The 15,786-nt window shown below is 40.2% G+C and overlaps 1 protein-coding gene and 1 long non-coding RNA gene across 2 annotated transcripts; both read right to left on the bottom strand.

The window, feature by feature from the left end:
* Positions 1-11,154: 11,154 nt before the first annotated feature.
* Positions 11,155-13,641, bottom strand: LOC149153787 (oligopeptide transporter 4-like). The gene is made up of 6 exons (XM_089443922.1): positions 13,623-13,641; positions 13,387-13,533; positions 12,740-12,830; positions 11,940-12,506; positions 11,582-11,837; positions 11,155-11,373 (listed from the first exon to the last, which is right to left on the bottom strand). Exons 1-6 carry the CDS (start codon positions 13,639-13,641, stop codon positions 11,227-11,229), a joined length of 1,227 nt encoding a protein of 408 aa, XP_089300048.1. The 3' UTR covers positions 11,155-11,226.
* A 1,286-nt stretch (positions 13,642-14,927) lies between these two features.
* LOC149153788 (uncharacterized) lies at positions 14,928-15,265 on the bottom strand. The gene is made up of 2 exons (XR_016263631.1): positions 15,193-15,265; positions 14,928-15,018 (listed from the first exon to the last, which is right to left on the bottom strand). It is a non-coding gene; the product is annotated as an uncharacterized LOC149153788 (long non-coding RNA).
* Positions 15,266-15,786: the final 521 nt, after the last annotated feature.

Here is a 15,786-nt window from a genome sequence, read left to right on the forward strand (position 1 = left end):
TCTCGCCAATGAATTCTCTGTTTGGACTTGAAGAGAGCCGAGGGCAATATTCCAGCGACAACAATACGGCATTGACAATGTATTATGCTTTGGCTCCCGTCGATGAGATTCCTTGTGAAGATCTTCAGGTGCGCGAGCAGGAATTGGAGCATCTATCCCATGCAATTCTTCAGTCAGAATCGCCCTCTGATAACCCTAGAAATTCTGTTTCAGCTATTGAGAGCTCGCGAATGTCTACGTGCTCTGTGGCCACTGAGGACTCAATTGTGGTATTGTTCATCTGTATCTTACCCACTGACGACTAAATGGGAAGGAAATCACGAACATCTCACCAATGAATTCTCTGTTTGGACTTGAAGAGAGCCGAGGGCAATATTCCAGTGACAACAATACGACATTGACAATGTATTATGCTTTGGCTCCCGTCGATGAGATTCCTTGTGAAGATCTTCAGGAGCGCGAGCAGGAATTGGAGCATCTATCCCACGCAATTCTTCAGTCAGAGTCGCCCTCTGATAACCCTAGAAATTTTGTTTCAGCTATTGAGAGCTCGCGAATGTCTACGTGCTCTGTGGCCACTGAGGACTCAATTGTGGTATTGTTCATCTGTATCTTAATACGGCGTGATCCATTGGACCCAGTATGCCCATTACGATCCATCTTTCTACTTGTTGGATTGTTGGAGTTTAGGTGTATGTAAACAACCACTATTGTGTGAAAAGATGAAAAAAACAGGGCTTAATGTGTTCTGCTCATCTGGGAGTGTTGGCAGCTGGATGAGACAAACCTAGAAGGCCATGAAATTGAAACTGGTGCATGTGCAGTGGACAGTTGGATTATCCTTCTGCCTCCTGTATTGACATATGACCATGATACAATGTTAAGTGGCATGGTTTAGTCCCTCCATGCTATCCCACGGAGAAGGAGGTGAGCCATGTGGCCCTGCTATCCCACTGAGAAGGAGGTGAGCAGGGCCCACATGGACGTGTTTTAATTTTTAGTTTTCCAAGAGCTTCGTTTCCTTTTAATGTTAAATTACATCACTAATATAGCCTCTTTGGTCATTTCAGGTTATACTTCTTTTACTCGTGTACAACTACCTGGTCAGGGTTAGCTATCGCTGCTTGCAGTGGAAGAAAGTTGGCTCGGAACCGAGAGAGAGATTGTGTTAGCTTGCTATGGCTGTGCAAAAGGAAACAACCAATGACAGTTTGAGCTCTTTGCTTTGCAACGGGGAACGTGATTTCCTAATCAGAAATAATGGAGACAAGGTACGATTGCTATACTTATAGTCTCTGTTATCATTTATTTTGCTGCAACATTGCATTTTTGTATTGAAACCAATGTAATCTACAGGTGAAAGTTGGAGAACTGGAAAGGAAACAAGTGGATCTGTACTTTTTTGCCCATTGGTGTCCTCCATGCAAGGCTTTCACCCCCGTTTTTTCTGAAATCTATAAAAAGTTATTGGAGACGGGGGACTTCGAGATTCTCTTCGTTTCTGCGGATTTTGATGAGAAGTCATTCAAGGAATACCACCACACCATGCCATGGCTTGCCCTGCCATTCTCAGATGGTAATACAAGGAAGAAGCTTAATGAGGCCTTCCAGGTTGATGGCATTCCGTGCCTTGTTTTTCTGGACAGAGAGGGCAGAGTTATAACGACTGAAGGTGTGGAGATCATTGAAGAATATGGGGTTGAGGGATATCCATTCACCGCAGAGAGATTTGATGAGCTGAGGGCGAAAGAGGAAGCCTTAAGGGCTGCACAGACTGTAGAGTCTCTTCTGGTTTCTGATGAACGAGATTTTGTCCTTGCCCATGGAGGAAGAAAGGTGGGTGTTTTCCCTTTCTGGCTTGTGTTTTTCTCTGCCAGCAAGTCTGGATTTGGGTTCTTTATGATAATTTAGGTATGATTCATGAAAGCATGTATTCAATTGGGCTATTGAACTTGAAAATATAGAAATAAATTATGTATTCATTAAGTCTATTGAATACATGTAGTGAATTGGGCGATTGAGTTTCATTGGCTCCTGTAAGGATTTAGGAAAAATAGATGCACAGATTTTATTTCATGATGGCCTTATTGTCAATTTGGTGTTTTCCAGTAGGTTCCAGTAGCAGAACTTGTGGGGAAAACTGTGTGTTTGTATTCTACATCTCTCAGGGTATGAATTTGGGTTGTTTTCAAGGTGGATTCTTGTTATTAACTATTAAACCACAAGTAGACATGGACTCTAGTAAAAACTCGGTACTCTTGTGGGTGATGCTAATATCTATGAAGGGATACAGGTAAAAGGAAACTTAATAACCAGAAACTGGAACCTGTGTGCATTTAGTTCATGTCATTTTAACTTAGTGTGTATTCTTAGTTTGTATCTTTCCACATTTTCTGCCTGTCTGATGTTTCTATTATAACTTATCTTTACTCAATAAATTCCTGTTATTTTAACTAGGGTGTTCACATTTCCTTGTATCTTTGCCCCTTGTTTGTATTATCCATTTTGCACATGTTTTCATTACTGACAGGGTATGGGCATACCTGTAGGGAAATTATCTATATACACTGCACTTGGTGGAGTTCGTCCTTCATCGGTATGCAGCACAATAACCTATAGTTTATTGTTTTGCAAGAAGCAAGACTGAACATTCTTAAAATCAACATTCTTGGGCTCTCTCTGATTTGTGCCTCTGCAAAATCTGGAACATGAGCAAGAACATCCGCTTCTGCACAGTGGAGCATGAGCAGCAACAACAACAACAATCTGTCCGACCTCCTCTGACTCTGCAAATTTTGTCCGACCTCTGCCTCTGCAAATTTTGTCGGACCTCTGCTTCTACAAATTAACCTGTCCGACCTGCTCTGCCTCTGCAAATTTTGTCCGACCTCTGCCTCTGCAAATTTTGATGCATAGAGAGCTAATTAGAATGAGTTATCTGCAATGGATAGGGAGAAACAACGCAAAAGGGAAGGAATGGGTGATTCAAGTGATTTTGTTTATGCAACAGTTGTTTCTTATGATTCAATCGCAAATTTTCAGCTATTTTCATTCAATTTTCAGCAAATTCCAACAATTTCCATAAATTTACAAATTATTTTTGCAAATTTTCATTCATTTTTTACTCTATAGGTTAGCTAGATTTGATTGCTTCCAATGAAGACAAAAACTAAAAAATAGACATGAAGGTAACTGCTGGTTTTTGTTTTAAGAAAACAGCGTCAGCCAGAAATAAATGAGTATAGTACTATGATAGGAAATTTACCTCTGTTAATGAAGCTTTCACATCACTCTCGTTTGTACTAATAGGACCAAGGCAGCTCCTTCTGTGCTTAAGCTTGCTCTAGCTTCCCTTTCTTGGCATTTACAATAATTGAATATTCAGTTGGCTTAGATTAATCCAAGGGTGTTTTCGCTGAAATAGCCTGAATCTCAAGCCGAAATTTCAGAAAATCAAGAGCCAAGCTTTGGCTTCTTTAATTAAATTTGTCCATATCAGAAATGTTTAATCAAAACTATGATAACTTACCTAAAATACATTAATAACACTCGGATCTCTAGTCAATTGCATCTATAGTTGTAGCAAGACAACTCCTTCTGTGCTTAAGCTTGCTCTAGCTTCCCTTTCTTGGCATTTACAATAATTGAATATTTAGTTGGCTTAGATTAATCCAAGAGTGTTTTCGCTGAAATAGCCTGAATCTCAAGCCCAAATTTCAGAAAATCAAGAGCCAAGCTTTGGCTTCTTTAATTAAATTTGTCCATATCAGAAATGTTTAATCAAAACTATGATAACTTACCTAAAATACATTAATAACACTCGGATCTCTAGTCAATTGCATCTATAGTTGTAGCAGACATTAAAGTAAGGTCCGAGGCAATTCTTCGAATTAATCCGAATCAGTTTTTTCATGTTCCTGAATTAATACGATGAATTCACAGCTGCAGAGCAGTCTCAATTTGTTAAATTTGTAAAGCTCAATTATGTTCTGAACAATAAATACCTCTGTTGACAAACAAAAAGACGCAGTTAACGTCCGCCTGTTCAAATCCCCATCGTTCTCCAAACCGTCCAACCTCCATCCACCGACACTATGAAGATGGAATGAATGGTTAAAGCGTCTTTCGGGGAGGCAGAAATCAAAAGTCGTACAGCAAACGAAGCCTGCCTTTATGCATTGCTCTGATGAAGCACTCTCGTGAAGAATAGAACCAGGTTTACACCCACCCCAAAGCCTGAAGCAGGAAGCTCGGACGCGGGCCTCCAAGGAAACCGCATGCAAATTGACATGCGACATGTTCTCAGGGAAGGGTGGAACGCGTGGCTTGCATGCAATGTAATCGTGTTGGCATTGAGCTGGTAATGCATTGCGTGCTCAGTTCTTGGTCCACGTGGGCACAATACTTTTTCTTTTTAAACAATGGACATAAAAGACCTTATACCATGCTCATGCGATATTTCGAAATTAAACCGTAAGATGCACCCCATATTTTATTGTGCCGTCTGGAATGAATTTTAATTTAGATGGAAGCTTTATAATGTGATCTGTCCATCCAGCCAGGACAAGATCTTCATTTAACATCGTAGAACTATATGGTAGACTGTGCACGACAAAAAAGATCCCACGACATAGTCAAATGTAGACATTTTGTACGTAAGAAGAAGTATTTTGGGCTGGTTTTTTTTTTTAATTATCCATTTATTGTAAGGATTTGAAAGAGTAGCATAAAGTAAAGAATGAGGATGTTTAGTACATTCAAAACATATTTGATAGGGTTGTTAACGTTAAAAAAATTGTATATTTCGCCTAAGGTACATACGTCTTGAAGAAACTCTTCATTTAACTTGGATGTTAAAAAAAATTAGTAGGCTGAGGCACTGTACATAACACCGAAAACATGTATCATTGCAAACGTTATTAAACTCGATGTATCTTCTTATCACATGTTACGCAATAAGAAGTATATAGCCGCTATCATCGGCACTTTTTAAACTCTTCCCATAATGCTAAAGTAACTGGTAGGACCAGCAGATGCCTTACGTGGATAAATCGGCGCCATTTGTGTTTACACATTTTCGGAATTGGCACTAGAGCATGGAGACTTACTGTTTCATTCTTCATGCCTATTTCGCCTAAGGTACATACGTCTTGAAGAAACTCTTCATTTAACTTGGATGTTAAAAAAATTTAGTAGGCTGAGGCACTGTACATAACACCGAAAACATGTATCATTGCAAACGTTATTAAATTCGATGTATCTTCTTATCACGTGTTACGCAATAAGAAGTATATAGCCGCTATCATCGACACTTTTTAAACTCAACCCATAATGCTAAAGTAACTGGTAGGACTAGCAGATGCCTTACGTGGATAAATCGACGCCATTTGTGTTTACACATTTTCGGAATTGGCACTAGAGCATGGAGACTTACTGTTTCATTCTTCATGCCTTTTTATGGTTTGTTATGAAAGAATTTACTTGGAAGTGTTGTATTTCTGTTATAACTTTACAACGGGATTTTGAGGTCGTATTTAGTCTTTTCCTAACTCAAGTGGGGGACAAAACCTGCAACTCCACTATTTCTACAACAAAACCACTGAGTGTCCAACTTCATACTACCTCGGTGATTCCTTGGAGAGGACGATTCCTGGTACGCAATTTGCTGCTATATTGCCACTTCTAAACATAAATCATCATGCATGTATAACAGTTTGCTTGAGTTGATTATATTTATGTCAAGTTTTCTTTTGTCGAAATAGAAATAATATAAGAAATATTTATAGCGCTTCTTTTTGGTTCGCAGTGTTTTTCTAGAGTCACCGCTGGCATAAATAAAGTTGCAGACCTGCAATTGCACTTCTGGAGAGAAAAAATTGCGAGAATTCAAGTACCCCGAGACATTCACAGCAAGCTTGTCTACGCTCACAGAGGATGAGGCCAACAGACGGAAATCTGCAATTCCATGCCACCCAATTCTATAAATCCGCGAATTTACTGTTTCGCCCACCTGTAGATTTGGATGCTGGTATCCTTAGTTGGACCAGATCCGGACCAGTGAATTTTTTTATGAGACGAGTGATAAGCTTTCCTCACTAAAGAAACTAAGGGAAAGGCGACAAATAACATTGCCAGAGCTTTACAGTCCATGGGCGGTCAATGTGTCAATCAATAGGCTCTACGACTATGACTGTTTCTGTATTACTGTAAGGCTATGACTGTTGCTTATGTAAGGTCGCTATGTCACTTGCTTTCTGTATGTCCGCTATCACTGGCTATGACTGGCTATGTCTGGCAGCTATGTTTGGTGCTTATGTATGGCTGCACTGGCTCTGTAAGGCTATGACTGGCTGTGTCTGGCTGTATGGCTATGTCAGTTACTTATGTGCATCTTGTATGGCTCAGGGGTATGACCCTCAAAAGGTGAATTGCATATACGAAGCATTTTCCACTACGAAATAGGCTATATTCTCGGAAGCTAAATGGGCTAGACAGAACTATGTGCAGGGACTACTGACAACTATAAGTGCTTAGCTTTCAGTCTGATAGTGGAAGCTGCGAGGCAGCGAGTCCCTGCATGAAGTTAACATTTAAGGTCTAGGGCTAAAGATCTACTAGTTCTGCCAATCCTGTATAGTGAGTCCCTCCGAAGCCTAAGTAAAGGTACAGGGCTCTCAGCCAGCCAGGAAGACAAAACAAGTAAAGCCTGGACCAAGTTAAATACAGATTACAAAATTCAAAAGTTGGCGTATGCATCTGCAATTGATCGGTAAACTGACAGTTAGGAAGAAGCATGCTGCTATTCTCAACCTTGATCACAGCGTTTGCACTCCCCTTTATGTTCAGTACTGCTGTGTCCTGATGCAACCTGTGTTGAGCTGTTTGTATCAAGGGCATACCTTTATGTTCAGTACTGCTGTCTCCTGATGCAATTTGTGTTGAACTGGGTTCCAATAAGCTTTTTTGCAAAGCTTGATGCATTTACACTACTGGGCTCAAGGAACAGATGCAAGTGTAACAAGGGTACTTTTCAGAAAACATATAGAAATATTTCTTCTTCTTCAATAAATGTCAAGGCTGATCGGTGTTTTGATAAGACGTGTAAGTAGAGACTGCGTCAACTTCTTCTGAAACTCAGACAACAGGCAATGATTGTTGCAACATCTATTGAAGTTTTGGGCTTGCACCAGTTTTAGTAATACATAAATCGAGGGCTGTCGAATAATATAAAATGCACCAGTTATTTCAAAACAATGCACCAGTTTATGTTGCTAGCCCAAAATCACACAACTGCAATAGAAATAGTCACATGAGCAAGTTTCAGTAATACATAAATCGAGGGCTGTCGAATAATATAATATGCACCAGTTATTTCAAAACAATGCACCAGTTTATGTTGCTAGCCCAAAATCACACAACTGCAATAGAAATAGTCACATGAGCACTATATACCAAAGATCTGAACATTATTGAATAACTAACTTGCAGAGAATCATCATCAATTCAAGATACACCAGTTTATGTTGCTAGCCCAAAATCACACAACTGCAATAGAAATAGTCACATGAGCACTATATACCAAAGATCTGAACATTATTGAATAACTAACTTGCAGAGAATCATCATCAATTCAAGACACGAGTAACATGAAAACCGCCGTGAAGCTTACATTTGACCTTGAAAATAAGCATTTCTTATGACAGACTGTAACATGTGAAGAATACAAGACAAGCACGAATGCTAACAATTAGGACATTAGTCCGGCATCCGAGCAGAGACGATAGAAGCATAAAAAATGCGAGTTGCACCACCATGGCAGACCCAAATGCATATTTGAAGCATCCGTCGTACACCTGTAACAGAGAAGGAAGCGGGGAAATAAGACAATGCGTAAAATAATGCAAAAGAGATGTTATTGTTTTTTTGGTTTCTTTTTTCTTTGTCTTTCGACTTTTACGATGTCAATAATCAGAAGAGCCATGAGAACAAGTGCTAAGAGAAACAATGCTGCGAGTTGAGTAAGTTGGCTTATGCTAATGGATTCCATGTTATGTGAAGCGGGGAGATGTATGTGAATATCCAGGTGCAGAAGAGGCCAATTTATAAAGAAGTTCAACGTGTTTGTAAGCTGGTTTTAAGTGTGAATGGAGATAAAATACTTGAAGCTCGGATGGAGCAGGGCAGTATTTAATGGTCGGCATAAAACGAAAAGCTTACGTTAAGTGAGCAATCGGTGCAATTAAGTGATCGATATGACATGGGGAGCAAATGGCATATGGAATGATGTATGTGGCGGCAGAAGTAAATGCGAAATTAGGTGATGTATCTGACATCGGGCAATCTTGGTGGTAGATTGGGTCCAAGCTATTCTAATAAACAATTGGCTAGACAGGAGATCTATGTCAATATCTAGGTGCAGAAATAAGTACATATTCGGATTGATTTGGAATGGAGCTGAAATACTTGAAGATCAGATTGTAGCAGGCCAGTATTTAATGATGGGCATAAAACGAAAACCTTACGTTAAGTGAGCGATCGGTGCAATGAGGTGATCGATCTGACATGGGGAGCAAATGGCATATGGAATGATGGATGTGGTGGCAGTAGTAAATGCGAAATTAGGTGGCTGTGGCCAGTGTGCCCACAAGAAGAGCATCTTAACCAGCCAAATTTCTTGAAGATAGCCCCTTTGAGCCTGTTGCGGTAGATTAAATATGCTGCTGTTATAGAAGACAGTAAGGCAAAACATATGCCACAACTGTCTGAGACATTGTTATCATACAATTGAGTCGTACTTGAATGTTGACTCTCACCATAGAAAGTCTGTCAGGAAGTCTCTCTGTTTTGATCTTCATTTCTCAAGGGACCTTGCTATTGGTTTCGGTGTATATCTCTTATAGACTGCACAATGTTTATCCATTCATCAGTGATCACGTTGACATACAGACATTGTTCCTCTGCGACCTAGTAGGATTCTCTAAGATCCGCAAGGCATTGTTGAGCATTCTCTTTTTTATCTAGTGACAAGACACCATGGTTGAGAATTCACTGTTTAGTTTCAAGTCTAGGACACATAGTTGGAAGACTCATATATTTGCATAAAATACAGAGTAGTGATCTGTTATCTAGTGATCATAGAATACTTGATTCGACATTGATTTTCCCTGCCCTTCTCAGAAGCAGCTTTAGGAGCTTGCCTTCGTCTTTGTGTGCCATTGCCATGTATAGCTTCGATCTCAGCACCTTTGTGTTCATTACAAAGGAAGGGTGGTCTATAGCTTATGCAATATATATGTAGTATTTGACGTATAGGTGAACACTGAATGTGGAACCATAATAGACAATGACCTGTTGCTAGTAGTGATTTACGTATGAGAGTTGTGATCGAATACAGGAAACCCAGGAATATGCAACAACAACAATGGTCTAAGCAATGGGAATAGCACTAATCTAATGCTTATCTGACTAATCAAGTATGGATATCACATTACTCACCACTCTTTATCCCGAATCAATAGAGATCATAGGTAAGATGTATGGGTATAGAAGTTGTGTTTGAATCAACCAAGCTCGTGTATGTGCCTTATTTGCATGATATCACAACCTCTAAGCTCATATTGATGAGTAACAAGCCAATGTGTTTCATAGCTCAATGGGTATAGGTATGTCTAACACTCACTATGCTTATCTCCATAATGGAGCTGAATACCAACCTTATAAAGCTCTAAGCTAATATGGAAACATAGAATGTATCTATACAGCAGCATATAGGATATAGACCTTTAATGCGTACCCGAAAAAGTGCACAACATGCATGTGTGCATCCTATGTTGTACAAAGGCCTAGGGTTACACAGACAGTAGGCAAAATAAGACGTTGTTGCAACCTGAAACATGTATGTTTTAATGGCCAGAGGTCTGTTTCACAACTTTTTAAACGTTGCCTTAGCTTCTATAAATGAAATGGGAATAGCTTCTTTCAATGGAATGAGAAGTGACTGAGTCAATTAGGCCTTTAATGCATACCTGACAAATTGTACAGAAGCTCGTGTGCATCGTACGTTAAGCAGAGGATAGGGTTGAATCCATGTGGAGAGACAGTTGCAACTTCAGCTCATGTTTATTGGCAAGCAATATTTCAATCGTTCCAATTCTATTGAGCCATAAATAAATTAGAGCAATACTTCCAAGTCTATTGAACCTATATTAAAGAAATTAAAGCAATATATGGGCACCGTTGAATCGAAACAGTATCCAACCATAAACATATAACATATATTATCCCGCGTATTAATAGCTGAATAACCTGGTAAATAAGCCTGGTCATGTTTATTCACTCAGCTAAACGACATTGAAGGGAGGTGGTATATTGGAAAGCAATTTAAATTCAAATCTTGCAATGGGTGTATCACCTGCAACAATATTGAATGTTGGATAGCTGTAAGCATAGATACATAGATATGAGTAATTAAGGTTGTTAATTAGTTATGGTAAGATAGAGGACCATACTTTAACAGGTCGCCTGAATTCATCAGAAATCTTTGTTGGCGGAGTTTGCACTGACCAAACCCCATATAACTGATGCATCGAAGAACACATGATCATTGGGACATGTCCATGGGCTACTTGCAGACAAAAGATCTGTTTGGCATATATTTTTCACCGATCCCAACATCCACCATGCAACTCCCAGGTTGACTGTTCCAGCCACTACTGTGCCAATAAACTGCATTGCACACACAATATCAATAAACAGAACAAAACAAATGTGCACCGCCGTATCATGCTAAAAACATTCTGCAAATAATTTAAATATAGCAAATTCATTCTGATTTTCTCAAAAATTTGAATACCTGGTACTAAACTAAGAATTGTAATATGTATCTATAATATGTCTGGGAAGTTTCATAATTCACAGAGAGAGATTTGAAGCTAAGCAAAAACAATGCTTTTATCAGTTCACCAAATTGCTCAAGAACTAAAACCTAAACAAGTATAGGTTTTAGCACTGTAGTTTATACTTGTTTAAACCTGTAGTTTAGACCAGTATAAACTACAGTGCTAAGACCTAACATCAGTTCTTTTGACACAAAAAGAATAAACTCCTCAAAAAAAGCCAAAACCTAACACCAGTTCTTTTGACACAGGAAGAATCAGCTCCTCAAAAAAATTAAACTTTTCTTCCAGTTATCTGATAAATAAAAATCTAACTTTTCTTCCAGTTATCTTAATGGCCGAGCTTGAAGTCTGACAAGAAAGAAACTGCCTGGCTCATGCTCATATAACCATAGACCTTGAAGCAAACATTGGCAATAGGCTTCCCAGGAAGGATATATCCCATTAGGTATTCGGTGATAATGTTCAGGCCTAGTGTCTGTGCCAAAACAAAATAAGAAGATGAAGTATAACCAGAACATATGAATGAATATATATATATATATATATATATATATATATATATATATATATATATATATATATATATATATATATATATATATATATATATATATATATATATATATATATATATATATATATAATTCCTTCTACAAAATAATCAATAAAATCAATGTGCTTACCTGATTAGTAGTAGCGGTGATGATACTTATGGGAAGAGTGAAAAATGAAGCGAGAGCACAGGCAAAAAGTAACCCCCACCATGGTAATTGTACCTCTTTCTTGTAAACCTCGCAGAGTGCAAAGGCAACAGCAAGAGTCCCAAACAAGAGAGTGTAGAACCACCATTGTGGGATGTCAGGGTATTTGCGCATCAATTTAGTATGGATATCAGGCCGATTGTTTTTGGATGCTGCTACAGCACGCTGCCATATTTCCCTGCACCATAACAACGCATGTCATTTAAACTAACATCCATAATTGATGATCTTGCAAGAAAGCAGTAATGGAAGTCAAGTCAATACAAAAATCAGAACTTACTTCCCATAGAATAGAGCGACATGGGTAATTGTAGAAGCAATGGTTGCAAATCCAAACCCATAAGTCAGAGCAAAAAACAAGCTCATATGTATTTGACCATTCTGATTGTAAGCAGCGAGATCCAGCTCAAATTTATTGTTCACAATCTGTGAAATATTATAGTTTTGACCTTGGGCTGTGAACAAATCGGAGCTGAAAATAGGAAAAGCCTTTGCATTGTACATGTTAGTGCCCCAATAAGCAAGAGGGACTGCAAAGTATACTACGAAGACATAACCAACCATGACATTCATAATGGCAAAGAATGGAGAAATAAGAGGACTGAACAAGAAGGCTGCGATGGTGCTCCAATCGAAACCAAAGGCACCTAGTCCGAGGCCATTCATGCCGGAGCCAATCTGCTGTGCTGTGACAGAGTGAGGCCAAATCCAGCACACCCACGATACACTGGTCAGGGTTGAGAATAGATAACCAGGGAATACATAGTAGCAAAAGCTGCAGGTCATGGCAATGAAGAAGAAGGTGTTACGAGACATCCCCTTTCCATGGTCTTTCTCATGCAGTACCCTGCATGTCAAACACAGAACCTTCTCCATTACCAATTCTCACAGTATAATTAAATGAAAAGTAACTCAATAAGTGGACTGGCTAAATTTGTTTTCAGAATTTCGTAAGAACTATTTTTCTGAATTTCACAACGAAAAATTATTAAATTTAACCACTTATCAAGTAGTAGATCCATTAACACCACTATGATTTACTTAAAACATTCCCAAGAAATATTGACATTTTTATTATACCGGAACAGGGTCACCTGGACCAGTGTGCTTGGCCACCACATGTGTGCAGGTTCTACAACATACTTACGGAGCAGTCCAGCCCATCCATATCCTCATCAGTCCAGCCCATCCATATCCTCATCTTGCAAAAAGAATGCTGGAAGATGCAACCATACCATGTAGCTCAGAGCCAATCTAGAGATCTAAATTCTTTAAATTCCATAGATGTGTGTTCAATGCACAGCGACAACTAGAGGTGAAAAGAATACACAGCCAAAAAGACACGAAAGAGTGAAGACTATTGAAGACAGTTGCCAATTCAACAAATTAATGATTATGTGAAAAGGTTAATAGAAAGAACCACTCCGAAGAACAATCCCTTAGAGCCACAACTGGAAAAGGTCATCCACAAGCCTATTGTGCCAACTCAGGAGATGTTGCAACATCTATTGAAATTTTGGGTTCAGCCCAGCCTTCTTTCTTTTCATTCCAACAGAAAATAAATGCCCAAAAGAAGAATAACTACAGGTATAACAGTACCATGAAGATGGTAATCCGAACCATCAAAACACTCATCAGAGTTGTTTATTTTCAGCCCAACAGAAACTAAAATGCCCAAAAGAAGAGTTCTTATGTTCAAATAATAATAAAGACAGATATAACAATACCATGAAGATGGTATTCCAAGCTTCCACCAGGTATGAACTCGTAGACCAGAGAAAGGCCTAGGCGATCAATGCAGTAACCTAACAAAGGAACCACATGACGATTCTTCAAACTGCCAGCAATGTGAAGCTCTCTGCAGAATGCCTTGTCTGATTCGTTATCATCACACTCCAGCCTTTTTCACAGCAATCAGTTTCCCAAACCTCAGACTGCCTCTGTAAACGCAGCTATGAGCTACCCTCCCCAGCACTGGCCATTCTGCTCATCAAGGTTGGTAGGCCCGACATTCAGTGCCTTGAGTTCAAACCGTCCAGAAACTAATAAATAAGAAACTAAAAATATTTTCTACATTATTACAGAGTAAATTACCTGGCAGGTCTACAATATATGAATAAGTTGCAGAGACATGGAATCCACTGCCAAATGTCGGAATGAACCAAGCCGAGGTTAAGGAGGGCAAAAGTAGGAATGAACCAAGCGGAGGTTAAGGAGGGCAAAGTTTTGATAAATGGACTGATGAGAGACATGGCGCTCATGGTAGGTCCCACATAGCGTTTTGTGTAGGATGATTTCTATGTTATGTCGACAATGGTTACATACAAATAAAATGATGGTTAACAGTAATATATAGAATTTGCATGTGCTACGCGTGTCCTACTGCTTCACCACCAGAGGTGTAACGAAAGAACAAGTGCCTTCACAGAAACTCAGCTGCCAAACACACAGCTTTTCACAAAGGATGGACTGGGAGTAGCCCTGACCGTGTCTCATGTCTGACCACGTCTCACCAGCCCAGTAAACCCTGCGCTGCAGGAGGGAGTTATAAGCTTAGGTCTGTGCTGCGATAAATCGATTGTATTGACATTTGATAGCTATTTATAAACAGTTTGAAAACTGAGATGAACGTACCTCAAGAGGCAAGAACTGCAGTTAGAACGCTGGATGTGATCTCTCCCATATCCCGAATCAATCGATAAAGGGTCAATCTGTGATCTCTATCTGCGCCTGGATATGCTGTAAGTGATGGTGGTGAATCTGGAGCCGTACAAAGGGAAGTAGCGGGCTATGGGACTAGGGCAACCAGATCTGTTACTTGAACAAAGCATTAATTTAGCTCGCATCAACAGATAGTCGGATTTCAAGCGCTTCACCAGCCTTACGAGGAGCAAGCCCAACACTAGCGTGATGAGGAGCCAGCCCAACCCTGCTTGACGAGGAGCCATAACCAGCTAAAGTACCTCTCCTTGGTTAAAGAGTATCGCTAACGCTCGAATAGCTTTATGAATAGTCTAGACCAGCATCTCTTAATTCGGCTCCGGTCTCAGTTAATTCGGCTCCTGAACGAAGCGAGGCCAGCGAAATGCCCTGAATCATCCTGTTCACTGGATTTAATTTTCGCCACTTACCTGAATGTCGGACTTGGTAAGGCCCGGAACGTCGGCGTAGAACACATACTCCTTGGGCGTTTCTTTGATGTCCACCGCTGCAGGTTCCACGCCCTTGTTCTCCTCATGGTGATGGTCATATAACCACTCGGACGGAATTTTGATCCGCTCCAGCTCTTCCGGGAAGTGCAACAGAGGGCTCATGGCCAGAGCATGATCCAGGTAACTCTTCATCGCTCAAATCTCAATCTACCTAGCTGCCATAGCTGCCATTAAAGCTTCTACAGAAGCTTACACCCTGCAACCAAAGAATGTTAAACCCTACGAACAAGAATGCAAAGCAGTGTATAATAGACTTAGAGGCAGTTACAGCAGCGTGCAACCCTACGAACAAGAATGCAAAGCGGTGTATAATAGACTTACCCAATGGAAAAAATAGAATGGATTACAGGCAGTTACAGCAGCGTGCAGACATCGACAAAGCAAATTCAATTGAAGGCGCCTCCTGGCACTCCGCCATGCACGAAGAGCACGGACAACAGAACACCTGCCATGCACGAAGAGCACGGACAGCAGAACACCTGCCTGCCAATCATGAGCCTGAATCGTTTCGACGCACTTGAGGTCCGAGACTCGCCATACCTTCACAGTCATATCTGAGGAGCCTGAATACAAGAAACCATTGGTGTAAGCCAGACAGCATATCGCACCGACATGCTTCGGGGACTTAGGGTTTGTCGACTTAGGGTTTTCAGTACCGCCTGACCAACATCCAAAAACGTCGTGCTTCGGCTTCATCCAGCGATGTATGTAATCCAACAGTGTGAGTATTGTGGCTATTCACTTGTGGCCATCCCCAGAACTCGAACCAGAGCGGCCTCATAGGCGGATTTCGTGGTCTGCGTGGGCGCTGAAAAGCTTGTCCTCTGTAACTACTATTGCTCTCACCATTCCGCAGGGCCGAGGAAACAACACCTAGTACCTCGGAACCACCTTATACTAACAGCTGTTGAACCA

Source organism: Pinus tabuliformis, chromosome 9, assembly GCF_031772625.1.
Source record: "Pinus tabuliformis cultivar Carrire ecotype Pingquan chromosome 9, CPIR1, whole genome shotgun sequence".
NCBI lineage: Eukaryota > Viridiplantae > Streptophyta > Pinopsida > Pinales > Pinaceae > Pinus > Pinus tabuliformis.